Genomic DNA, 25,956 nt, shown 5'->3' with positions numbered 1-25,956 from the left:
AACTCTGGATGGAACAACACAACTGTTTCTCCTAATGTATCTGTTTAAAATTCACTTGGTAAAAAGAGCAATTAAAACAATGTGATTATCTCTTTATTTAGAGCGATGTTTTGTGGGGCGTCCCCTTCCCAAAGGGCCCTTCAGAGCACAAGAATGTTTGGAAGGCGCCATTTTTCTCGTATTTACGAGTCTATGTGGGACATAGACTTGCCCCATTGTATAAAGTGTGGCTCTTTTGCTTGTCCACCTATGCTTAAAGCCCAATGAGAACAATATGTTTGCTATCACCGTTTTAAACCATGTCTAGTACACTTTAAAATAGGTTCTTTACCAGACAGCAAAAACAAAGTTTAAAGTCATGACTATCAAATGTAAACCTCTTTTTGCTAACTGAAACCATTTTAAAACCAGACTTTTATTACAGGGATATACACTTCTAGTTTCAGAATGCAAACCAGTTTAACAAAGAGAACAATATTTACATAATGTAGAGATATGATAAACATTGAGGTTCCTTATTTTCAGTGGTAACATTGAAAAGCATATAGCCGCTGTCCTTCTCAAGCCTTGTTTCTCCAAATTTCATTATTATTAATCACTCTTTATGTTTGTCACTGGAAAATTTATTAAAAAGTGCTTGTCAACGTTGACAACAGTATTTAATCATTTAAAAAGTCCAGTGTTTTTTCCATAAACTGAAAAACTTCATTTGGAGGTTTCAAAGGGACAGCGACGATACTGAATTGCAAAATATGTCATTATTACACATAATTTATATTCACTTTAAAGAGATTCATGTTAAGATTGCTATCAAACTCCGTTATCCCATTGTTTGAAATCTGTCAAATTTTAATTTGAATGCAATCATACTGTAAATCACTTAAGTACACTGGCACAAATAGTTGTTATCAAAATCATTGAAGAGTGACAGTTCGGTCAGCTTGTCTTGTCAAGCCTCTTCCTCGTGTGAACCCGCCCCTTCCATTTCCTCTTCCTCTTGTGAAACCGCCCCTTCCATTTCCTCTTGTGAAACCGCCCCTTCCATTACCTCTGCCCCGTCCACCCTGAAATATGTTTCCTCTGCCTCGTCCACCCAGTAAAAAGTTTCCTCTTCCTCGTCCACCCTGTAAAATATTTCCTCTGCCTCGTCCACCCTGTAAAATATTTCCTCTTCCTCTGCCTCGTCCACCCTGTAAAATATTTCCTCTTCCTCTGCCTCGTCCACCCTGTAATATGTTTCCTCTGCCTCGTCCACCCTGTAATATGTTTCCTCTGCCTCGTCCACCCTGTGCAAAGTCTCCCCTGCCTCTTCCATCACCTGCGATATCTCCTCCTCCTCTTCCTCTGCCCCTTCCTCTTCCACTCCCTCGCCCTATGCCCTTTAGGTCAGTGAAACGGTCATTGAGGGATAGTCCAGTCTGTAAAACAAAGTAAATAGAGATTTTCTAATTTAGCAAAATGCATACAACTCATACAACATTATAAAAAAATAACGAAACATATCTTCTTTGCACCTCCCTTTTGTTACTTACCCAATGCCAATAATTTTCACCCTCTTTCCTAAATATACTGACTCTTTCACCTTAGTATAGATGGATGTTGGCCAAACTAACCTGGTTAGTAGTTGCTTTGTAGTTATAGTGCAGAGGAATGCCTTTAGGTAAAGTAGTACTTGCTCCTCCAGATGATCTGCCCCTTAATGCTGCCCCACCCCTCCCGTTCTGATTAGTTCTCTTCCTGAGGGTGAAAATATTAGAGACACAAAAGTAAAGTAAGCAAAACTGGGACAAATAGTTGGTAATAAATGTGATAGGGCTCATTTACTTACAGAACGACAGGTGCAGCATTTGGCAGGGAAACTGTCAGCATTGAGTCAGATGGTTCTGTTCTTCGACTTCATTATGCACGTGGGTGTGACATACAGAAAGAGATATAAAACAGACAAAAAGAATGAGCTCAAACTCAAACAAACTCAAACAAAGTTGAAATTGGTATTTGTATTGAATATCATAGGCCAGGGGTTCTGGGGGGGGACTGGGGGATGGGTTGTAGAGGTCCTGCTGTTGGGGCGCGCCAACCTTTGGAACTCGACCGCGAATGCATGAGGAACGCGATTGCAAATTGACGGAGGGCAATGTTCTGTCTGAAGCTGCGTGCGTGAGCGCTATTTTCGACAGGAAAATGACACCATACTGCGTCTGTATTATAATCTCTCGATCGTGTTAAAATCAATGAAATGCACACTTGTTCTCGTGATCTGGCAGATTGATCCTTTTGGAATATTGCAGATAATAACGATTTAAATTCACAATGGTATTTTAATGGAAACCATTAATTTCTGTGATGGTTTCTTTTGTTTTTATAAGCAGAGTTGTTACATTTAAAATCTGATCCCTTGAGATCAATCTGTCATATACAGAGATTTTTTGCTTCTGTTACATATAATAAACTATATGTATCATATTTTACACATTATCCTCAATGTACAGTATGGGGGGTGCCACTTCTTTAAATGGGTTTACAAGGGGGGCGTGACCATGAAAAGTTTGAGAACCACTGTCATATGCAAATAAAAAATAAATAAACACCTTCTTATCTTCTGATAATTTTCTAACTTCTCAGCTCTTCTTGTGGCAGAAAACTGAAGAAGCAAAGACAGGTCACACATTAAAGAGACAGAACTGCTAATCCAAACATATTAAAGGGAGGTTAGTCCTTCCCTGAATAAAGAAATTGTTTATCCCCTTACCCCTCTGTCTAATACAAATGGTCCTCCACCCCTCTGTGCAGTCCTCTGTCCTCTTGCCGACAACGCACCCCTTCAACAACAGTAACAACAATGAAACGATCATTTTGGGCAACCATTGCAGCATTTATACTTTGTTGTTGCATCCCATTAAGTAAAATGAATATGAACCGCTCAAGCAGTATATGTCTCTGTGTTTTTTAACTTAAAATTCCTTTATGATTAACTGACTTCACCCTTCTGTCATCCCAAATATGTATGACTCTTTCTTTCTTCTTTAGAACATAAGATATTTTAAAGACAGTTGATAAACAAACAACATCGTCCCCAATAGACTTCCATTTTATGGACACAAAACCACAGAGACGTTTCTCAAAGCATGTTATATTTTGTTCTAATGAAGAAAAAGTCAAATACAGATGAATAAATAATAAACATATTTTTTAGATCACTAAATATCACCCAAAAATGCATTTTATTTACCCTTACTCTCATTTTATCTTATTCTCTACATCCATAATGTATTTGACCTCAGAATAGTAAATTTCGCCATATTTTGTGCTTATTTTTTGTGTTGTATGGTCTAAATTCTTTTGACATGGTAAGCTACCGCTATAGATCAGCATCTTGAATCTTCTCTTTGAAGAGACATTTTGGCTTTGGCTACATATAAATATTTTCTGTTTCCTTATCTCTTTTGCTCCACTCCCATTCATTGTTTACATTTAGCAGATTTTTTTTTCTTCAGAGAAATGCCAGAGATCGAAGAGTTGGGCAAAGGCTTCTCATAAGTTACGTTGTCCACCTGCGGCGCTTATTTTCTTATGATTAAAATGTGAGTAAAATTGCATTGTATGACTTACTGCCCATTCTTAAGTCATCATCAGTAATCTAGTTATTTAGGATTTTACTCAAAAAGTATTAATTAGCACTATAAAACACCTAAATTACCTATAATCTTTGGTAGTAATGTCCAAAGTTCAACATTAAACAAAAAGAGGTGCAGAACCTGCTCAAGCCGCCTCCTCTACCTCTTCCTCGTCCTCTGAACGTCCCTCTCGATGTGAATGTGGTCTGATCAAACTGTCCACCTGTCTACAACAGAAAAATACAAACACAGTAAGAACAAAAACCTTAACATTAATGACGTTAAAAGTACACCCCAGAATACTACTGTAATTTATTTCTTATGCCGTTCCAAACGTGACAATGTTCTTCTGTGTAACAAAAAAGGGGAGATTTTGAGGACCTTTCACACTTTGTCCACAGTACAACGAAAGGAAATAGAAGCTGAAGCTGTCAGTCCCTAACATTCCGCCTACCATGTTATGTGTTCCACAAAAGAAATAAAGTCATACTAGTTTAAAACAATTTAAACAATAAATAGATTGGTGAACTATGTTAAACACAATCATTCACACAGCACAAACCATGGTGCTGGCAGAAGCTCTGTTCATTGGACTAACACTACTGCCACTTGACATCATGCCCCTCCCAGATCCCCTTTGTCTCCTGAATCCTCTCACCCTGCCAGGCCCTGTGGAATAAACCTCAATCAGTAACGTTGTTTACATGTTTGTTTATACTTGACGTTTTAAAACTGTGTGCTTGCCTTGATACTGCTGTGCTCCCCGTCCGCGTCCCCTCTGCTGCTGTGGAATCTGGATGAATTTATCCAACACAGCTGCACGTTTACTTTTAGATCTGTTGGATGCTCTGATCGCATTCTGCTTCTTTTTATTTAGCTTTATGATGTCATCTGCGAAAAAGAAAGTGGCAGTGTTTTGCTCTGGTATACTTTCTGTCTGTTAAGGAGCAAGATAAAATAACGCCAATGTAAACATAATTAAATGTTTTGCATTTATTTTGTATTTCTGGTTATTTGTTTATCTGTTTAGTAGTGGTGAGATTTCCTATTTAAAGCCCATAGAGCAGAGAGATTTTCTATTTTCAGTTGCAAGATGTAGATGATTTGAGATAAGGTAGATGTTGATTGAAACTGCTTTCTTTCTCTCAAAAGGAACGAAGTCCTTATGAAAAATAACGCCAGTTTTTCTACGGTAACCAGTGTTACTATGGTATCTGTAGTAAACCACTGTAACCACAAAATTTGTTTCGTTTTTTAACAACAGTAACCATATTTTAACCTACTAATGCAAATGGTAATAGATACACACAAAACCATGGTACCATTTTTATTATAATATGGTTCATTTTCTTAAAGGGAGTCTTATTGCATATTTAAAATACATTATTTATGTCATTGATATGACTTTAAGTGTAAGGTAAAATTTTGAAAACGTTTTGAGAACGTTTTGAGACCATTATGCTACTGCACATAACATCTTATTGGATCAACTCATAATAATCCCAATTTTGTTTAAACAGAAGTAAGGTTGAACGATTGAAATTTCAAACGCGTGAATTACGTCCGATTTTCTTCTCTTAAAACCACTTCCTGATTAAGAAAGCACGATCACATATTTCATTTTATTCAAGATCTTATCCTGCTTAAGTGAAAGCAAATGTTCGATCTGTAGGAATGTTGGTTTGACAGCTGCTGAATCTATCTGACAGCTGACCACTGCTGCTCGACTCATTTTTAACGTTACACACAAACGTCACCGGCGTATCCGGCCAACTCATCAAAATAAAAGCAACTTAATGTTACGCTTAAAGTTACAAACCTAAGGACAAGTCGATCCTGTCCCCGCTTGAAGACTCCTGCGTTTGCCCTGTAATCTCCATTTGCAAATCATTATCCCCCATTTCTTCTTCCGAAGTCGAAGCACGCAAAAGTTTAACAGGCGCCGCAAATATACACACTCGGAAACGTAACTTTGAAACGGGCCCTAAAACCGAGACGCTGTTGACGAAACCGACTATGAATCGTATAAAAAGTAATCCGGTTTCAAAACCAGTTGCTTGTGGTCAGAGCAGTGTTTGTCGATCAAGATTTTTGGTTGGTGGTGTGACGAAGCGCAGCAGCTCCCTGAACGACCAGCGTGACGAGAGCCCGAAAATAGCACACGGTCTGTGTGGGCAGGTCTTTAGTAGGTGTGTTATCGCAATGTAGTTGATATTCTCTTTAATACTACCGATATAAATCACATTGTCTATTGTTTATAACAATTTGTTCACGAATTAAAATGCACGTTTATGCGTTATTTACGTGTTTATAAGATTAATTTGCCATTTATCATTCTCGTATTTTCCTGTGTGGTTTAATTTGCATCGTCCGTTATCAAAAAGTTGCGTTTTGCATGTCGTTGTGAAGGGGATTATAATTATAAATATGTGGCGAGTGTTGATGACAATCCTAAACTCGGTGGTTAGAGCATGGCGCTAGCAACGCAAGGTCATGGGTTTAGATCCCAGGCGATTGCACATACTCAGACAAAATGTATAGTATAACGCGATGTAATTTGCTTTAAAACCGTCTGCCAAATGCATAAATGTAAATTTAAACCGCCAGGGCTCGCCTTTGAGCTCAATTTACATTTAACCACAAATCAACCACAACCTGAAAGCCTTGTGGGCACCACATGAAATGATATACAACGCCCTACAAGAGAAGCTTTCCTTCACCTCTTTTTACTCAATAAACTAACACCATCTTAAGTGTTACTGTTTCTTAACCGGCTATTAAACATTACTAAGCTTATAAATGCTGCAATAAAAAATCCACCCGCGTTCATGCGTCAAATAAACATTGATTGTGTTTTAGAATCAAGATTTATATATTAAGAAAATAAATAAATTGGGCATATTAACAGTCTACCTGCAGTTAGAGCTACGAGCCAATTCTCCGCCTCTCTCCAGTAGTAGCCCAGCCTCTCCTCCTCGCCATATGTGTCCCTTGCGCATGCGCTGCAGGGCAGGCAGCCCCCTATTATTATTGTGAGAATAATTTCACTTATGAAAATGGCGGCGAGTCAGGGAGGTGTAGCTCCTGCTGCTGCCGTTCACAGCCAGCATCAGCATTACCCGAACGTCGCTCAATGGAACCAGGGCGTAATTCAACAGCAGCAGCACCCGCTGCACACCGCCCGCAGTCTGGAGCGCGCTCTGGAGGATGCCGTCTGCTCCGGGATGCTCAACGTCAGCGGCAGAAGACTGCGCGAGTACCCGGGGCACAACTACGATCTGACCGATACTACACAAGCAGGTGGGTACCTCAGATGTGGACTAATCTCCCCGCGTGCTCTACTGACCCGCTTCTTTCGATTCTTTTCTTTATCAAACAGATATTGGTTTTGGTGTTTTTGCGTGAGTGTCAATGGATGTTTGGATGCTGATTACAATAGCCCATGCACATGGTGCTTGTACCAAGGATAATCACATCTTTCACAGCGTTCAGTGACAAAGAGGATAATGTACGTTATAGATCTCAGAAATGCTGGTTTCTGTTTAAAACTCAAGCGCATGTGCCTATTCTGGTTGTCTTTGGTTCCTCATTCAATTTAACCCAGATTATGTCTCATACGTTAATGAAACTGGAGATAGCTGAGTTGGAACAGGAGACGAAAAGCATAAACCTCTGGTCCAGTAAACCAGCAGGTTTAATATCAAGCTGCTAAGCTACACTAGAAAAATCACGGCGCTTCCCATCTTTACTGCAAACACGCGACCGCAACTCTTCTATTTTAATCGATAGAGCAATTTGTGTTGTGTTGTGAAAAGCATTTCAGTTGTGTTCTGCCAGGGAAGATGGAGATTGAAACCACGTTAAATGCGTTTTTATACGGGACCGTAAATGCAGATAGCGGCGGAGGTCTTTTCTGTAGTGCCAGACAAAAGATGCAACCGTTCGCCTAAATAGAATATATCACGCGCTTTTCTACATCCTCTCAAACACAGTGGGCTCCAGTCTGAGACAGTGTAACTGTTATATATATATATATATATAGTAATCAACTGATTCTCACAAGTAGATATATTAGATATATATTTTTAGTGTGAAGAATGCAGGCAGATGTCTGGTGTGTTGCTATACATAATTTGCACGGTTCTAGATATTACAGAATACAATGGTTTGGTTAAGTTTGAATGATTTCTGGAGAAAGAGTTACAATGAATAACTGCATCTCTTTCTGAAGTGGCTGTGTATTGGTGCAGCAAACAGACATGAAGCAGACGGTGGGAGGAGAGGCACTAATCCATTCATTCATGCGCACCTTACACACAGCATCATGTTTACACTCCCATTCAGTTACGGTAATGAATATGCCTTTTAATGCAAAATGTTAATCCAAATAGGAGCCAGAAAGAGTTGTTAATATCAAGCCTTGTGTTTGGATGCCAAAGAAGAAGCCTCTGTTTTTTGGGGGACAACACTGGACAGTCACTGGTTTTACTGGCTCTGTGAGGGTAGTCAGCATGCAGATGGCATCCCGTTAATAGTATAAAGCTACTTTGTGTGTGCTTTGGTTTGTGTGCATGTGTATACGTTTGTTGGAAAGAGGAAGTAGTTGCATGTGCACCCGTCTGAGCACCTACCTTATACTGTATTCAAGAGGAAGTGACATTATGACAAAGATGTAGCTTTGCTGACTCATGTAAAGGTTTGTGACTGTAATTCTGTCTAAGAATTATATATTTGGGGGAAGAGATTGTTTGTGTGCTTGCTAGTTTTTATGTTTACTTGACAGTTTAACGAGCCTGGTGTGTTTACTATGGTAAGCATGTGTCTGTTTGTGCTCCAGTGACCCACTTGGCAATCCAGACTATTATTGGCTAATGGTTCAGAATGGCCTGTTGGGGGACAGTGTTGGGCCCAAATGTCACACTGGCATATGAAAAAACAACTAATCTCTGATATTAAAATCACCCATTGTTATCCCATCTGTTTCTGATTTCATGTTTAGCACCCATTACTCTATTGCTGTTAACATTATATGGTTTTATTTAATGCATTTTGTTTTTAGAGTGAATAGGAATTGCATAAAATGTAAATATATGGATTCACATTCGTAACTGTAGCTAGATGTTACATCCCTTCATCATTTTTTATTTTATGCAACAAAGATGTTATCGAGAGATTTAGAATTAAGGAGCAATAGTATAAGTAGTAAATAAGTCTAATATAAGTACTAAGCAGACTTCCATTCCAGTACTCATCCATTGCTGTGTACAACTGCTTACTTGATAATAAATGGCAATAGACAAAGGCTATAGACGGTTTCGTCTTAACAACTTAAATAAACATTACTGAGCACGCCCACTTTTGTGTTCCCACCTTAACTTCCGGTACATATTCACAAACAATATAATTCCTGTAGATTATTTCTGATAACAATCAAAAGAAACAGAGAACAACTGTTATTCGGCTAAACTTGTGTCTCAAATATTTTTAATTTAGACTCCGACACCAAGCTCAACCGCTAGATGTCAATATACCATACATTTCTTTTCAAATGCTACCAAACTGCAGGACCCATTCAATTAATTGTTTATTTAATAAAATGAACACACAACAAATTTCAACAAATTGTTTATTTAATACAATTGTTATATACAATATATAAAATAATAATATACATTCAATATTAACATAAATTGAATAAAATATAAATTGTTATATTCTTTGACACTAGCCAAACACAAACCGGAAGTTAACAGGGTTATGCATGCATTGAACACAAGAACACAAAGGATAAATAACTAAATAAATGTTTTCAGTGCAAATTGACTTTATATAGCTTTTATATGCCTTGAGTTTAATTATACACTGCATAAAATACTTTACCTTTAATTTAAATTACTTACATTAGGACCATTTGTGGTTATTTTTTGCATGAGTTATGTATGTATCAGTGCATGTCATGTTATCTTTAAAGACCGCTGAATGAAAGGCCAATGCAGATATATATGATGAGTGCTAATGAGAGCTGCTTCCAACAGTCAAGTTATTCAATATCATCCACCTTTCAAATGTTGTTCATTAGAAAAGTGTGTGAGTGTATATTCCTGTGTAAACCTAATGTACTAACAGAACCCTTGGGGTCATGACATCATAGTTTGAGGAAGTGGTCGTAAAATAAAGGGGTAATGTTTGTTACAGGAAGTCTCTGCACTATAAATACTTATGTGGCACTATAATGAGTGTATGAGGGTCGATTTTCACTTTTTCTTATTTCAGAGAGATGGTTTGAAAATAATAATGTCTTTGTCACGATTAACATTTTAAAATATCAGAGGTTTGAAAAAGAGTGTCTCAGTTATTGCCAATATTCTACCTAAAATGGTCAGAAACTTGCATCTTTTTTACTTCTAATATCTGCAGTCTGTACTCATGAGGTTTTGTTGCTCTGATCCTGAGAAATGATACTGTCCACAACACTATGGTTGATTTGCAGGAACTACTTAATGAAAATACATTCAAGATGCTTTTATCTAAAATGACTGACGGTGCAAATGGGTATACATTTTTAATCAATCTGTGTGTTCACTGGGAACACATGCTATAAACCTGAAAGGTAGACATTCTTAATTTATTACATTTTAAGATGAATGCACCAACTTTATATCTTTATGATGTGCCTGTAACAAATGTTGATGTTGTATGGGTTTCTCTCTGTGTTGTTCTATGGAGCAAGCTCTTGTCTTGAGCTCTTGTGACAGGGAGGTCTCAGCTGTAGGCTGGAGACCTTTCTGTTCTCCACAGATGAGCACACACACACAAAATCTCTCCAGAGACTGACATGTTGGTCCCATCTGTAAGGTGTCAACTTTAAACTCTGGGGAACAGCATTGTGGTCTTTGTAGTTTGGCTGAGAAATCATCGTATGGGGTGCAATTTTTTTTAAATGGGATAAATGGACATGTAGGCCATTGAAATGTTGAAATAGAGAGTTTCTGTAGATTTAAAACGGATGAAAAAGATGGCTTTACTCTTTCTGTGTTCCTGTTTTGTTTTGTCTCTCAATGCACAGTGTGTAATTTATGATGTACTCAGCTTAGCGTTAATTTTAACAAAATAAGAATACAATGCATTAGGGGTGGGGAAAAAAATCTATACATTTCAGTACGCGAGACGTTATCGTTACTCTGGCACAAAGTAGCGATTTTTTTTTCAAATACAAAAGATCTAAAATTCATCCCTGTACTGTGCTTACCAGAACGGCAGCACCCACTAAAAATGCTCTGATCTAAGATCTAATAGATCCTTTTTTCCCTTCATTTACAGTTTTCGTGATGTATTGTTATAGAATTGCCAAGCGATATATCTATAATCGCAGAATCGGCGCACTGTGATATTATCGGTATCGTGAGCCCTGTATCACGTATCCATCGTATCTGGAGGTACCCTGCGATTCCCACTCCTTCAATGTATAATTATACAGTATGGGCTATACAGTAAACATTAAATGTTCCAAGAGTGCTTTTACTCGATAAAAAAACTTTGTGTTTTTGAAAAGTTTCACATACACACGAAAGTGTTATCAAAATGATCTGCATTAACATGGATATGGAAAAGAATAAAACCGATGAAATATGCATGCCAGGCCACGCATGATGTTGCGCTGTGAAGAAACACTACGTTGCTTCGCTCGTTTAATCTAAAATGTTTTTAAAACACTTTGTCGGCGTGTATCTGTGTTTATAGTAGTGTGAATTTAAATACTATGTTTCTTCTGGTTGTAGTGGTGCAATAAATCTACTTTTGCTGGAGAAATTATAGTAAGTATGTCATGCAGAACAAACATGCCGCATGGAGTCCACCACTATTGTTTGGGGAAAACTCGCACATGCCTACAGACTGAACGCGTAATACGCATGTGTATTACATTATTGTTTTTATAAAACTCCGCATTCAGAGTTTACATGGAAACAATAATGCCTTAGTTTTCAGAAGTTTGCGTTTTCAGTCGCCCAAAATGTATAAAAAGTCTTAAGTTTAAAATGGTCTTGTGTAAACGGTCTCTTAGAGATAGTATGCAGGAAAAATCACACTACATACTTAGGACAGTGGTAGTGTGTGAACCCCCGACCCCAAACAAGCTGTTAGCCCCCACAAGGTGCCGTATAGACAAAAATCACTAAGCCTATTTTAAGCCAAAAGCCTTTGTCTTCCTTTTCTATAATTGTTATTGATTTCATGGTTAGTTAGTTGCATTGTATCAGTTGCAATCAGCATGTGAACAGATATACTTCCCATATTTTGGCACTAGCCGACAACCACATATCTAGAGACAAATCCACAGTGACAGCCAGGTGCAGTCAGTCTGTGTATGTGTTCGGTCTTATTCTTATCCTGAGAGGGTGCCAATGTGTCCCTGATGACTATAGACAACAAAACGATAACCACCCGTCTCAAACGATAAACATGTGTGATAAATAATGAGAAATATTTTATTTACATTAAATGCAACGAAATGCTCTTACTGGAAATAATTGGAACAGAATGACTGTAATAGTCATGACCATAAGTTTTTAAAGCCAAATCTATGTTTGGCTAACATGTTTTTTGGGTACAGCTGCTTTGATACAATACAAATAAAGCGCCATAAAAATAAATCTGACTTGACTTGACTATATAGTTAGATATAACATATAATTTCGTAGTAAAACGTAGTGTTGAATATTTTATTTGTTAAAACTCCAGAGTTTTCTATCAAAGCAACTGCTTTTATCTCATACTTAGAAACACCGCATTAGTTAACGTTATACGATTGTACTTGTTAAGTGTGTCAAATCGAGTTAGAAATACTACATGTTCACTTGGGATCTTTACCCCTGGTAAAACACTAGGGCCAAACCCAGGAAATACGTGAGGAAAGTAGTCAAGTGGTCAAGTGCAAAGACCGCAAGTGGGGTATTTGGACGCAGACTGAATCGTTATAACGCGCTCACGCTGTGTGTGTAACTTGTCAATGATGACCTGAACTGTGCGCGCTCGCGATGACAGCGGGAAACATTAGTGGCGCGTGACCCGCGACATTGACTAGTCACAGACACACAGCCTACACTAGTGGACTCACAATCTTCTCGTCTCTCCACTTAAAATAACAACTGGAAAAAAATCAAAACCAGCACCCAAGCACCAACAATGATTCATCTTTTACCAATGCAAAGAATTTTAAAGAACAGACACAATATCGTGTTTATAGAACACACGGATCATGGCCTGCATGTGTGTGTTTCAAAAGCAAAAGCTCTACACCACTCATGAAGAAATTGAAGTGGGCTGCTCATAGTCTGTACCATCTATCTTGAGTTTAAGTCCCTGCATTAAAAACGCATTGATTTCTCATACAACTGCGAGTGGGTGTGTTCTGTGGGGTGGGGATCTGGCCCCTTCTGCCAAGCAGCTGTGCCTCGCTGCTGATAGAATTATTTAGGTATGAAAGAAGGGGATCACAAAAAGGAAAGAATAAATGCATAATAATATGAAGTGATGATAGGTAAAAGCAAGACATCTGATACCACACGCAATCAAAAAGAAAGAAGGTAAAGAGAATCACTTTCCTCAGTCAGCTCTATTTCATTGTTTTTGTGCCAAAGATAGTATGTGGTTCACACACACGTATGCTAGAGATGCTAAACTCATATTAGAAATGTCGCTGTCTAGAGGGATTCCCATCAATTTCGCCCTCTATCGCTTTCTCACTCGCTCTCTCTCCCTGTCAACAGTCATTTACACGCACATATATTCTGTCTAAATCTTTCATATAGACCACTTTTGCACCGACGTCACGTCATAAGCTGGAGGCAAAACAAAGGGAAAACTGGAGGCGGCCAATACAAACCAGCACCTATTCGGCATCATAAGGAGTTTAAAATATCATCTTGTTGTGTTGTTTAGTGCCACAATCGACAGAATACAGTCTGCAATTTAATATTTTTTCACATATCTGCTGCCATTGCCAAACTGCGAGAGCTGTAGTTAAACACAATAAAACGATCAGACTAATCAGAACGATCACCAAAAATGCTCGCGTTTCACTTCATAACACTTTAAATAAAAAAACTACTGTCTTTTGTTGGTGTTATGATTTGGGTATGTGTCAATCTCATGTACGCCCAAATCAGAAACTGGGGTACAAACTATTTTTCACGTAGCATTAACTTTTGAACGCATAGTGTATGATGTAATCAATGTAATCCGATTTAAAGTCCAATCCGAATAAAAACGCTCCATACAGTATGAAGATTTCAATCAGATAAAAAATGCCCAAGCCAATTGAAATTTCAGTCGGATTGTAAGGAGTGGGTTATGCCGTTTGTAATCCACTTGATAGGACATGTAAACACTTGATCAGATTAAAAACTGAGGTAGGAAGTTGTGCGCATGTGCAAAGATGACTGGGTCATACAAATTTAAGGTCCTACGACGCACGGAACGGAGCAGCTGTTGCCAAAGAAACCAAAATCCTTAAATCTGACAAAGCGGAACAAATATATATATGCTTGTCGTCTCTAAATGAACATATTCATGTTTCTATGCATTTAAAATGTCTTTACTGTTTCCCAGGAGTGAGTTTTTAACCGCAATTTCTCAGTTCCATTTTAAAACACGATACATTTTCAGATGTACAAACATACTGTAGGAAAAAGCATCTAATCATACAATTTCTATTCTATTCGTAGTAGGCTACCGAACATTCATTTTATTTATTGTTTACTTACATGTGCTTTGGAAGGATTAACTGTTTTTACCATGGTAAGTCACTGTAACGACCTTCATTGATATGTAGACGTTATTTTGCGTTTATGAATTGTACATTATTATGCTGGTGTCTTTGACATAAAATAAATACATCCGTGCTTATAAATTCGTTTGAGTAGCAGAGTTCTGTAAACATTATAATGATACCCCCGTCCACCGCGCCCGTCTCGGTTTACCGAGATATGAATCTGCATATTATCAGTTCTGAAGTTCAGTATTAGCTTTTGCTAAAAAAAAAAAGAATTATTGTTTGCCTGCATTCGCTATGCTGGGTCTTGTCATGGTATTACCATGGTAAAGGATATGCTTGTGCTGTTTGTAAAATAAAATATACACAACATGTGCTTTAAAACACTGTTTTAGTGGATATTTAGGTAAACACCTGTGCAGTGTGCACATGTCAGCAGATTATATCGGATTTGATGCTTGTCATGTAAACACACACATCAATCAGATCACTTAATTTACCTATTATGTAAACACTGCATTCAGATTGCACAATCTGATTAAATTCAATCCGATGTGTCCATGTAAATGCAGCTATTGTTTGTTATACAACTAGCAGTTACAGTGAGGGAAATAATTATTTGATCCCCTTCTGATTTTGTAAGTTTGCCTGCTTACAAAGAAATGAAGGGTCTATCATGTTTATGTTAGGTTTATTTTAACTGATAGAGACAGATTATAAAAAAATCAGGAGAAAAAAAGTTATATTAAGGTTGTAGATTGATTTTTCATTTCATTCAGTGAAATAAGTATTTCATCCCCTACCAACCAGCAAGAATTCTGGCTTTTCAACCTCTCCACCACTCTCATGTCAGAGACAAGATTGTAGACCTGCACAAACCTTGAATAGGCGACAGACAGAAGCTTGGTGAGAAGGAGACAACTGATGGTCCCATTATTTGGAAATAGAAGAAATGCAAAACATCTATCAAATTGCCCTTGGTCTGGAGCTCCCTGCAAGATTTCCCCAATGGAGTAAAGATGATCATGAGAAAGGTTAAAGATCAGCCCAGAACTACATGGAAGAAGCTTGTTAATGATTTCAAGACAGTTGGGACCACACTTAGCAAGCTAACCATTGGTTAGACGCAATGCCACAATAGATTGAAATCCTGAAGCACCCGGAAGGTCCTCCTGCCCAAGAAGGCCCGCATGGCTTCATGATTTAGAAAACGCTTTAGAAAAAGTGCTGGCACTGCTGGGAGAACAAAATTGACTTGTGTTTTTGGAGGGAGAGAAATGTTAACTATGACCCCAAGAACACCATCCCTACAGAGAAGCACAGTGTTGGAAACATTATGCTTTTGGGCTTTTTATCTCTGGTATGGTCTCAGGATGACTTCACCGCATTGAGGGGCTGAGTGACAGGCACATGTTCCATAAAATCTTGGACGAGAACCTTCTCCCCTTAACTAGATCACTGAAGATGGGTCGTGAATGTGCCTATAAAATGACAAAGACCCAAACATTGCCAAAACAACCACAGAGTGGCTAAAGGAGGAGCATATTTAATGTCCTAGCCAGTCTCTAGACCCTAGTCCTATAGAAAATCTGTGAAAGAGCCTAAAACTCCAATGTGGTGAGCGACAGCCAAGAAACATTAAAGATTTACAGAGGAGTGAACTAAAATGTATACTGACACATGTGCAATACCTGGTGACAAACTGTCAGAAATGTTTTACCTCTGTACTTGGTGGAGACACCCTTGTTGGCAAGCACAAAGTTATGTTGTCCTCAGGGATCAAATACTCATTTCACTGACTGAAATGCAAATCAATTTTTAACCTTTATATAAAAAAAAATCCCAATTTTGTAAAAATATGCTGTCTCTATCAGTTAAAATAAACCCGCCATAAAAATGATAGACCCTTCATTTCTTTTAATGCAGGCAAACTTACAAAATCAGAAGGGGATCAAATACTCTCACTGTAAATATCGGCCAGAAACTAAACATAAAGGAAACTGTCATTCATCTCCTTTTCTTTAGTTGCCACAAGTGCATTAGTATAAAGGGAACAGTGAGAAGGCTCATGTCATGTGTCATGTTTGTGTTCAATTAAATGCATATGCTAACGTTTGCCACTGTAACTACACGCAGGCATCTATAGATGTATACGCTCTCAGATTATATTTACTATACACGCTTGGTTTCTCTGTCTGGTTCTGCCTCCACCTAAGCGCCGTCGACAAAAACCTGTAACAATGTTTACTAACATAAAAAGGCGTCTATTCTCTAGACTACATTCAGAGTGTCTTTAAATTGATGTTTATCTAGGCTGTATACATTAAAAACTTTTAAATACTTACTCGTCTATATAAATGTATAGGAATTTCATTATGGAATGCACAGAGGATTGCAAATTATGTAAATAGTGAAAGACCTTGTTGAGTGTTTGTGTTGGACTGCTGATTCAACGTGACCCTGTTTCTGACTATTATCTGCCAACTGAAGGCTTGTTCAAAAGGAATGCCCTAGGAGGAGTCAGCACATTTTAGGTTGGTAACGGTTGCCAGGCAACACAGTTCAGTCTGTAATAGTTGCCAGGCAACACAGCTTGCAGGTTGGCAACAATTCTTACAAATGTCAAATGTGAACAGTTGTGGTTACCTTTGCTTACTTTTTATTGGCTGAAAAGTGTCAAGCGCCTAGTTGTGAATATTTATTGGCAACCATTTTTGATTTAATACTTTAATAAGTATATGTCTTGTTACACAGTTTATCTCTCCAATACTCACACATATGCACAATTTGAGCATATTGTAAGGATGTGAATCACAGAGGAAGTTAGCAACATGACTTTTCTTCTCCATTCATGTCTGCTTCCATGGCAACAACATGACAGCTCTGTTTCAGTTCTGGTGGCTTGCTTGTCCATTTCACGATGAGAGGATACTAGATTCAGTACACTTTTTTCAAAGTTCAGCAGACACATGGTTGTGTACATATGTTCCTGTTTTTCAGAATATTTTTATAAAACCACATAACAGTCAGTGTGAAGTGAATCTTATGCTAAGAGCAAAAAATCTTTTTTTTTAGTTACCAAATGTCTCCTCTGTATCTTACTGTGGCTTACTAGTCTTCTAGGCTTTTAAGAACTCAAAATGAATTCCAAGCACTTTCAGGAATTTTGGGCGAGGCATAATTTTGGTAGTGCTATATAGAGTCTTGTAATATTGTTTATAAATCGATATTAAACAGATTTTCTAATCTGTGGGAAACATACTTATCTTTTCACTGTTTTCACTTTGCAATATGGAGATTAAAGAGCTGCTCACAAAAGAAAGGTCCCCAAAACAAGATTATTTCCCCCAAAAATCATTGAAATATATTATTTCGCATCCTTTAAAGAAAGTCCATTGTGAACAAGAGACAATCGTGAAAGTATGTTGAAGTATAAAAAACAGTAATATTAATGATAAGCATCTTTTTACCGTACATTTGTGGACACAGAATGACATGGGTGTTTACACATTCCAAAGTGGCTCGGTCAATAATTGATAACTGTGTATCAGTGCTAAACTGATTTTTAAATAGGAACCTCTCGTATAGATGAGACCGATCAAACACATTTTCAATAATTTACCATTTAGATCAATCTTGAGAAGTAGCGGTGCCTTTACATTTCCCATATGTTTGCACACGCAATACAGTACACACACAAAAAGGTTCTTCAATGCCATATAATAACCTATTGATTCCATAAAGAACATTTAACATAATAAAACAAATTAAGAAACAAAGTTTCTTCAGATTATAAAAATATAAGAAAGAGATGGTTCCTTAAAGAACCTTTGACTGAATGGTTCTGTGTGGAACCAAAAATGATTCTTCTCTGGCATCGCAGAAACTTTTAAGCAACTTATTCTTATTCGTATTTCATTTTGTAAAATGTATTCAGTGTGTGTCTTTCTGTCTGTGCAATGCATAAAAATTAGCATATTAACTCATTAGCTGTGTTTAACCAACTTAATCTGTTTTGTTTTTTTACAGACTTGTCAAGAAATCGTTTCTGTGAAATCCCTCCAGAAGTTTGTATGTTCGCACCACTGGAGTCATTACACCTTTATCACAACTGTATAAAGGGCATTCCAGAGGGCATTATTAACCTACATATGCTCACCTACCTAAACATAAGGTAATACTACAACTACTTTTCTATTTTTATATATCTATATATTTTTTATTTACTCCACTGGCAATCTCTATTATGTTACCTTGAGTAGTAAAGACTTTTCATCCTGTGATGAGAGAATTATGTTTTTAAATAAAACTTCATTTGTATTGTATCAAGTGAAATAGTTGCTGATCTAGTAAGCTATGGTTGTATACTTCAGCTGTTGGGGAATTTAGGCATTATCCACACTAATATGTTTCCGAAAGCATCCTTTTGTATCCCTTTTGGCCTTCTGTACAGACTGACAGTACATTTTTGTCAACAAAAATAAGCTTTTCCCAGGATTACAAATCTGAAAACGCAATTGTCCTGCTGCAATGTAGTAAATGGAGTATTTTGAAAGTGAAAAAGTATTTTTAGTAACATGACCGATTCAGCTTACGCAAATTCCATTTACTGAAGTCGTGCCACAATGTTTGAATAGTTTCTGTGCAGCTATTTCAATCATAGTAATGCCAGAGTCCTTGAAGAGAGACAAACATTTCTGAATTTACTTGCAAAAATCACAATTAAATAGCATATTCCCAACCAACAATGAAACCTGATATCAACTGTACCATAACTTTTGTTTAAAACCTGTTCTGAGGTGTCACACAAGTTGGCCACCGCCTCACGTGCCTCTGTGTAGAGCCCCACCCCACAGAATCATCATCATTATTTATTGATTTACGATTGGCTCTTTTCAATGGAAAGAGGGACTTCATTCACTTTACCGGGAATATTGAGTGTTGCGCTGTGGAGTGGTCAAATATTTCATTTTCATTTTATTTTTTCCATTATTCTCATTCTAGATTTTCACTCATGTTGTCTTGTGTTATCCCTTCACCTTATTGCTGTTATTTAATTCTTTTACTTTCCTCGACATTGCCACAAAATTTCAGATAGGATAGAAAGTAAATAAACACCTGACAGAATGACACGTCAAAAACTCTTACATTTTACTCATGCACAAGGTGCTAGTAGTAGTTTGTAACCCGTTCCCCCTTCTCTTCAGTATATTACAGGCTTCATTCTGTTAGAAGGCACATATTTCTGAAAGTGTGAATCAACACCAAATGAATTCACACATATTGTTTATCTCAACCTTCCGCCATGTGAAGATAAAGCCAAGTTTTGGGATGAGTTGTAAAGTCAGTCGTGATTCTCCTTGTATAATATGATTGTCCTAGAGTAACATTAAATCTGTTTTCGGGAAAGCATCCATAAAGGCCGGTTTGGGGAATCTATCAGTACAGATTAGTTTTTTTTGCTGATGTGTTCAATGATTAGACTTACTCTGCTTTTGGAGGCACGAGGCAGCTGTTTCTCAGAAGAACTGGAGAGTAATCTGACCGGGATAAAGATTTTCTGTCATAGGGAGATCTTGGAGACAGTTTGGAGTACTGTCGTGGTAGAATGAGGGCTGAGTGAGGCTGTTGGCTAGAAGCATCAATAATAAAAGAATAGTTATGGAACAGAACATGAGCTTTAGAGCTCCAGTGATTTGTGTGTTGGCTTACATTTGTTAGATTTTTGAGTAACAAATGATTTTAAAGGTCCTACTTTGATTTATGGAGTGTCAAGCAACACGTTTATGTACGTACAAGGTGTAAAACCCTATAATGTCGTAATATCCGTTAGCCTAGTGCTATGTGATTGATCAGATGATGTGCCTCAAACGGAACGTCTATCATCATTACGGGAGTCTGCTGTGATTGGTCAAACATGTTCAACATGTGTTCGAAAATGGAACTCCTACCATCATCACTGGATTACGGTTTACAGGTGGTTGGATATTATATACAGTGTATAGATATAGATGGCAGGGATTTAACTTTACCAGTTTGAGCCGGAGTCTGACGAAGAAACATCTAAAGACGAAAGTAGATAACAGATAGACGCTAATAGATTGAGCACTTTGTAACGAGCAAGGCGGGACGAGAGCCGTGAGGGAACAGCAGCTGTGATTTCCACCGGTCTCGCATCTCTCACGGAGGAGATATGAAAATGAAAGGATGAGCGACAGGAGTGTACGACGAGAGAGGACCAGACCTGGACTTTACGTCATGGTTTATTATGTTTATGTGGCCGACAGACTACCGTGAGGAAGCTACCGACATTTTACTTTCGTTTTGTGGTTTGTTTATTTTACTAAAAAGTTTGTTCAATATTTGCAGGTTCACGCCTACTTCTTCCCATTCCTTGAAGTTGTTACACACTTAAATAAAACGAGTTTATAACTAGTTAAACAAACTGTAATACCCCAGAAATATACTATACATTTTAACGTTAGCGGTATATGCAATATAGCTAAACAGAGACATACGGTACACAAATATTTCATGAAGTTAAAACAAAAAGAAATAGTCACGCTTACAGGTTGTGATTCGGTGGAGCTAACAGGTCCAAATAAAGTTGGTATTTCCCCAGTTTAACATATCCAGCAGTGAACGCACCAAGATTACTCAAGCAATCTTCGTTTAAATGACGCGCGCAAAGTAAAACCATGGGGTTATACCCCTTTGGTGTCGTTTAAAAAATAATCGTAACTATTGTTTCCTCAGAAGTTCTTATTTTGGTAATTTAAGTAAGACGGATTTAGTTTCACAAAGTAGAACACAGGTTCTAGACATGATGCACATGCATCACAATTAAGCGACAGTGTTTGGGGGAGGAGAGTGAAGTGTCGCGGCACTCCCAACAAAATGTAGGCGGGGACTATTTCTAGTGACGTAGATACGTGGCGGTTAGAGACTCGGACTAGTTTATGTCTCGTTTGCGTGATTCAGAGAGTTTACTCCCTTTATTACAAGCCAATAACTTTATTCATTCACCTCCGGACTTAAAACTTGGCAGACAGCTTACTTTCAAAAAAGGCAACATAACAGACTGCATGAAATGTTATTTTCATGGTCTAATGTTACTTACTCTTTGAAGCTAACAAAAGTTTAGGGAAACACTTTAACTAGTTAATTGGTTATTATCAACAAAGATTTTAGAGTTAAATATAAATAATGGACCAACAATAATGATTGCACTGTAGTTTTGTCCAATGAACCCCCTTACTTCTAAAACGTCTATAACCTAGTTTTATTGACTTTAGATGCATTGTGATGAATGATCATTAATAAGTACTAACATTATATTGTTTTTTTTTGTTTGTTTGTTTTTAGTCGAAATCAGTTGTCTGTTCTACCAAAGTATCTCTTCAATCTTCCCTTGAAAGTGCTGGTGGTCAGTAACAACAAACTCCTGTCTGTTCCTGAGGAGATCGGCAAGGCCAAAGACCTTATGGAACTGGTCAGTGTGTGATTTTTATTTTTTATCGAGATTTACTCTGTGTATGTATGTATGTTTGTGTGTGTGTGTGTGTGGATGTGCGCATGCATGCATGTTTGTTTAAGTGTGATGTCAAATAACTACATTGTCACTATAGCCGAACCGGACAGAAGATCACTGCGATCGCGGGTCTCAAATGTTACGAGAGTTTTCATAATCAATAAACAAATAGGAGACTCCCGGGAGTCCCAGGCCAAAACATTGTTGGCAGGTATGGATATGACCCAGCACCCGAAATAATTCACAAACTGTGGATAAAATCGTGAAAAATTATATATATGAGCCCACAAACTCACGGAGATGCCGATTCCAATGGGAATGTAGTCATCACAGGACTTCTGTGTTCATCAAAATATGGAAGGTCCTTTGTGGGGGAATATTTACATTACAAGTTACTGACATGGCCGATTTGCACGGGATTAAGATCACAGACAACCGATGCAATTATTACAAATGACTAGAGGTCCCCAAGTAATACTAATCCTGTCCAAATACGTCTATCAGGGCATATCAGGCGATCTCTAACAAAGCAATAGTGATGCATGGTACAACGCATATGTTTTCCTTACATAAGATTGCTGCGCCATTCCTATCGGATCCAATATTGATGGCACAGCACTGCTTTTTAATTTTGTCTGTCCGCAAATCCAGCAACGACCTGTGCTTTGTTCACAAAGGAATCCGTGGTGAAATGAAGCGAACAAACGCTCAATGTTTTACCCACGTAAGCTGGAACGTCTTTAAAAATAAACTTCAAACACGCATTACTTACGTCGGAATCCGACGAAAGGTTCTGAAATAATCTTTAACAGCATGTTAATTGCTAGCTCGTTCTATCTGGTTCCTCACAACTTGTTACTTCGGGACTGTCATGCAAGGATCAGTGGGCGGGGCTAGAGCAGGAGGTCGTAGATATTCTTCTGTGGAGGCGGTGTTCAACATACCTATGCTAGTAGTAGATAGGTTCATTCCAGGACCTGGTGTTCGCTGGGCGTAGTGTCAATAACAGTTGTAATTTCTGTAACAATGAGCGTTTTCAGATCTGACACTCACAGGATGTTAGCTTGAATAAGATTCCCTCTTATATAACAAAAGATCAGGTTAAAATTGATGTCTTAATTCATGAGACATTTAATGGAATAATCTGGTCATTCAGGTAGTCAGCTGACCTCATTCTTTGGGCACATAACGTTGCTGAACCTAGACCTCCAATCCAATGGAAGGCTGTTACCTATTTGCTTAGTTAAATCCTGGTGTTGACTTTGTTTTTGGACGGGCAGTGTTTATTGAAATAGATAACATTTGGGTATAGCTTAAGATTCATATGATGTCATTATGCTGGTCAGAGACCAGCAAAGAGTCATCTATAGTCCAGTGTAAACAAATAAAAGTGTTTTGTTAATCTTTGTGTTTGTGTTTCCTGTGCAGGACATTAGCTGTAATGAGATCCAAGTGCTTCCAGCTCAGATAGGGAAACTTAACGGTTTACGAGAACTCAACATACGGAGGAACTGCCTTCAAGTGCTACCAGATGGTACACATGCAAACACAGACACGCATCAACCAAAGCATCAATCACATGATCATTTAAAGGTCCAATATGTTATTTGTTTGGGGGATCTATTGCCAGAGTATAATATGCAACATAACTATGTGTTCAGAGGTGTATAACGATCTTACAGAATACAGTGTTATGTTTTTATACCTTAGAATGAGCTATTTCTATCTACACCAATTCACCATGTTTGTTTCTACAGTAGCCCTAAAGGGACACACTGCTTTACAGAGCTTTTTCGTAAATACGTTATCTCCTTCGACAAAGAAGCAAAAACGTGACAACATCTTAGTTCTGTGTCAGCCACCGTAGTGCTTCAGAAAGGAGGGGGAAGGGAGCTGTTGGTTGCAATTCGCAACCAGGTCATGCCGCTAAATTAAATACACTTTAATAGAACAACTAAAGTAGCTCATACACATATACAGTATCTTCACGCTGCATTAAGGAGAATAATCATTCTTGTATTATATATTATTTTGTCTACTCTTTGTTTTTTCTCTCTCCCACAGAGTTGTCTGATCTGCCATTGATCAGGTTGGATTTCTCTTGTAATAAAATCACTGAAATCCCTCTGTCTTACTGCAAACTCAAACAGTTACAGCACATCATTCTTGACAACAATCCCATGCAATCTCCACCAGCACAGGTATGTCCAAACTCATTTTTTGCTGTGTACCTGCACAGAACTGAAGAGATGCTCAAGTGCTTATACTTTCTGTCTTTAATGTTTGGGTGTTTGTGCCATCTAGTGGCTGACCATGTTAACTATACCATTCGCTATATTGTGAGTGCTGCATAGGAAGTCAACTTTGTCAGTTTCCGTTTGCCCGGATCAGTAGTGGCCTTCTCTGTGTTTCACTTGAAACTTGAAAAAGAGCCCTGCCCTCCCATCAGGTTATGTACTCACCAGGGTTGGAGGGGCTTGAGGCAAGGGTTTCACCAAAATCATATAAATAGAGCCTCAAAGTCATTTATTTTATGAAAATTGTGTTACATTGTCGTATTTTTGCCACCTAAAATTTCCACACAAAGCCAGCAGCCGAACGGTTGCACTCTTTGAGCAACAGATGGCAGTGTTTCCTTACTGATTCCTTACTGACCTACGACCAGTCGTTTTTAGTGTCATACCACTAAATTAAAACAATAATGTATGTATTATTTAAGGATCCCAAATTTACAAAGTGTTGTTGTGGAAATACGTCCTCATAACCTGTAAAAAAGATTTATTGACAGCTTTTAACGAAGGAAAATAGTTATGTATAAACAAATTGAATGAATGGTGGCTAGACTCATTTTATAAATACGCTTTTAAAGTTAAATCTGCATATTAGTATTTAAGCAGCTTGATTCATTCACAATTAAGCTGATAAAAAGACTTCAGGACAGAATGTAACATTATGCTTATCAAAATGTATCAACCATTAATGAACTGTGAAACTACGTCATCCTCACCATTTATTGTGGAGACTTGAATCTTCACGTGACTCAAAATTCAGTTTGATCATTATTCAGGTCACAATTTGATGCATCTTATCCTCCAATTTAATATCAATCTTATAAATACTTTACTCGTAATATTCCATCAAATATATATTAAGGTTGCATAGATTAAATTTTGGGAGGAATATGCAACGAAAACCATTGCAATTTGGAGCTAACAATTTTGAGATATAATTGTTGTGACAGTCCTGCATGTTCAGTGTTACAACATGTCAGTCATATCATTTTATAAGACCAAAACCTCTTCTGTGTTGTTCGGTCTATTCCGTCCTCCTCATGTGAGATGCAGGGATGTGTGAGCTAAGACCGTCCACAATTCTGAATCTGATAACTAAAAATCCATATTTTGTTTTATCTTATTGTGGCTCTTCTATACAAGTTTATAGGATGCCAATTTTCTCTCTGTTCCAAGTATAAAGTAAAATAGTGGCTTTTAATTATTGCTTGGAATGTTCTGTGGGTTTTTGTTGCACCTTTTCTCTGGAAATTTACTTTGGCAACACTCCCAGACCGAAAACACACACTTCATTTAAGTGTAGACAGGTGGGGTGCTATTTTCAAATTATTATTTTACTTTAAGGACGGCGTCACAGTGACGTATTAGTGAGGTATTTAGTACAATAATCACGGACATTGTAATTTGGCAACATTAGAGGGATGAATTTACATGATTTACGACATTACATTCCATCATAAAATGAATATATAGTTTGTTATGTCAATGTTGTTGATCCATCATTATTTCATTCAGTTTTCACTTTGATTTCAGATCTGTCTAAAAGGAAAGATTCACATCTTTAAGTATTTAAACCTGCAGGCGTGTCGCCCTGATAAGAAACCAGACACACTTGACCTGCCCTCACTGGGAAAACGTTGTTTACCTCAGCAGCTGACAGACAGGTAGTCACGTTCATCACTGTCATGATTATGTCATCTTGTGAGCATGTTTGTATTACACCAGCTAGCATATTATAGCAGTCTCATA

The 25,956-nt window shown here is 37.8% G+C and overlaps 2 protein-coding genes across 4 annotated transcripts in view; one reads left to right on the top strand and one right to left on the bottom strand.

The window, feature by feature from the left end:
* Positions 1-394: 394 nt before the first annotated feature.
* On the bottom strand, positions 395-5,784 carry si:dkey-17o15.2 (UAP56-interacting factor). Its single transcript, XM_056747205.1, has 9 exons — positions 5,434-5,784; positions 4,359-4,505; positions 4,177-4,283; positions 3,756-3,841; positions 2,750-2,819; positions 2,589-2,641; positions 1,829-1,894; positions 1,614-1,737; positions 395-1,418 (listed from the first exon to the last, which is right to left on the bottom strand). The coding sequence occupies exons 1-9, from the start codon at positions 5,513-5,515 to the stop codon at positions 915-917; spliced, it is 1,239 nt and encodes a 412-aa protein (XP_056603183.1). The 5' UTR covers positions 5,516-5,784; the 3' UTR covers positions 395-914.
* An 880-nt stretch (positions 5,785-6,664) lies between these two features.
* The window catches only part of lrch2 (leucine-rich repeats and calponin homology (CH) domain containing 2), a 63,698-nt gene continuing 44,406 nt past the window's right edge, over positions 6,665-25,956 (top strand). Inside the window, exons 1-7 of one of the 3 annotated variants that reach the window (XM_056746380.1) lie at positions 12,406-14,224; positions 14,392-14,411; positions 18,415-18,559; positions 21,751-21,877; positions 23,345-23,450; positions 23,981-24,117; positions 25,741-25,871. In XM_056746380.1, coding sequence (XP_056602358.1) covers positions 18,459-18,559; positions 21,751-21,877; positions 23,345-23,450; positions 23,981-24,117; positions 25,741-25,871 — 602 coding nt within the window. In that variant the 5' untranslated portion in view covers positions 12,406-14,224; positions 14,392-14,411; positions 18,415-18,458. Of the gene's footprint in view, positions 6,915-12,405; positions 14,225-14,338; positions 14,412-18,414; positions 18,560-21,750; positions 21,878-23,344; positions 23,451-23,980; positions 24,118-25,740; positions 25,872-25,956 lie in introns of those variants that run through there. The other 2 variants (XM_056746379.1, XM_056746378.1) reach the window with 2 other exon arrangements.

The sequence above is a fragment of the Triplophysa dalaica genome, chromosome 4 (assembly GCF_015846415.1).
Source record: "Triplophysa dalaica isolate WHDGS20190420 chromosome 4, ASM1584641v1, whole genome shotgun sequence".
In the NCBI taxonomy this organism is placed as follows: domain Eukaryota; kingdom Metazoa; phylum Chordata; class Actinopteri; order Cypriniformes; family Nemacheilidae; genus Triplophysa; species Triplophysa dalaica.
Note: the sequence above shows the minus strand (reverse complement) of the source record. Positions and strands in the feature narration are given on the sequence as shown.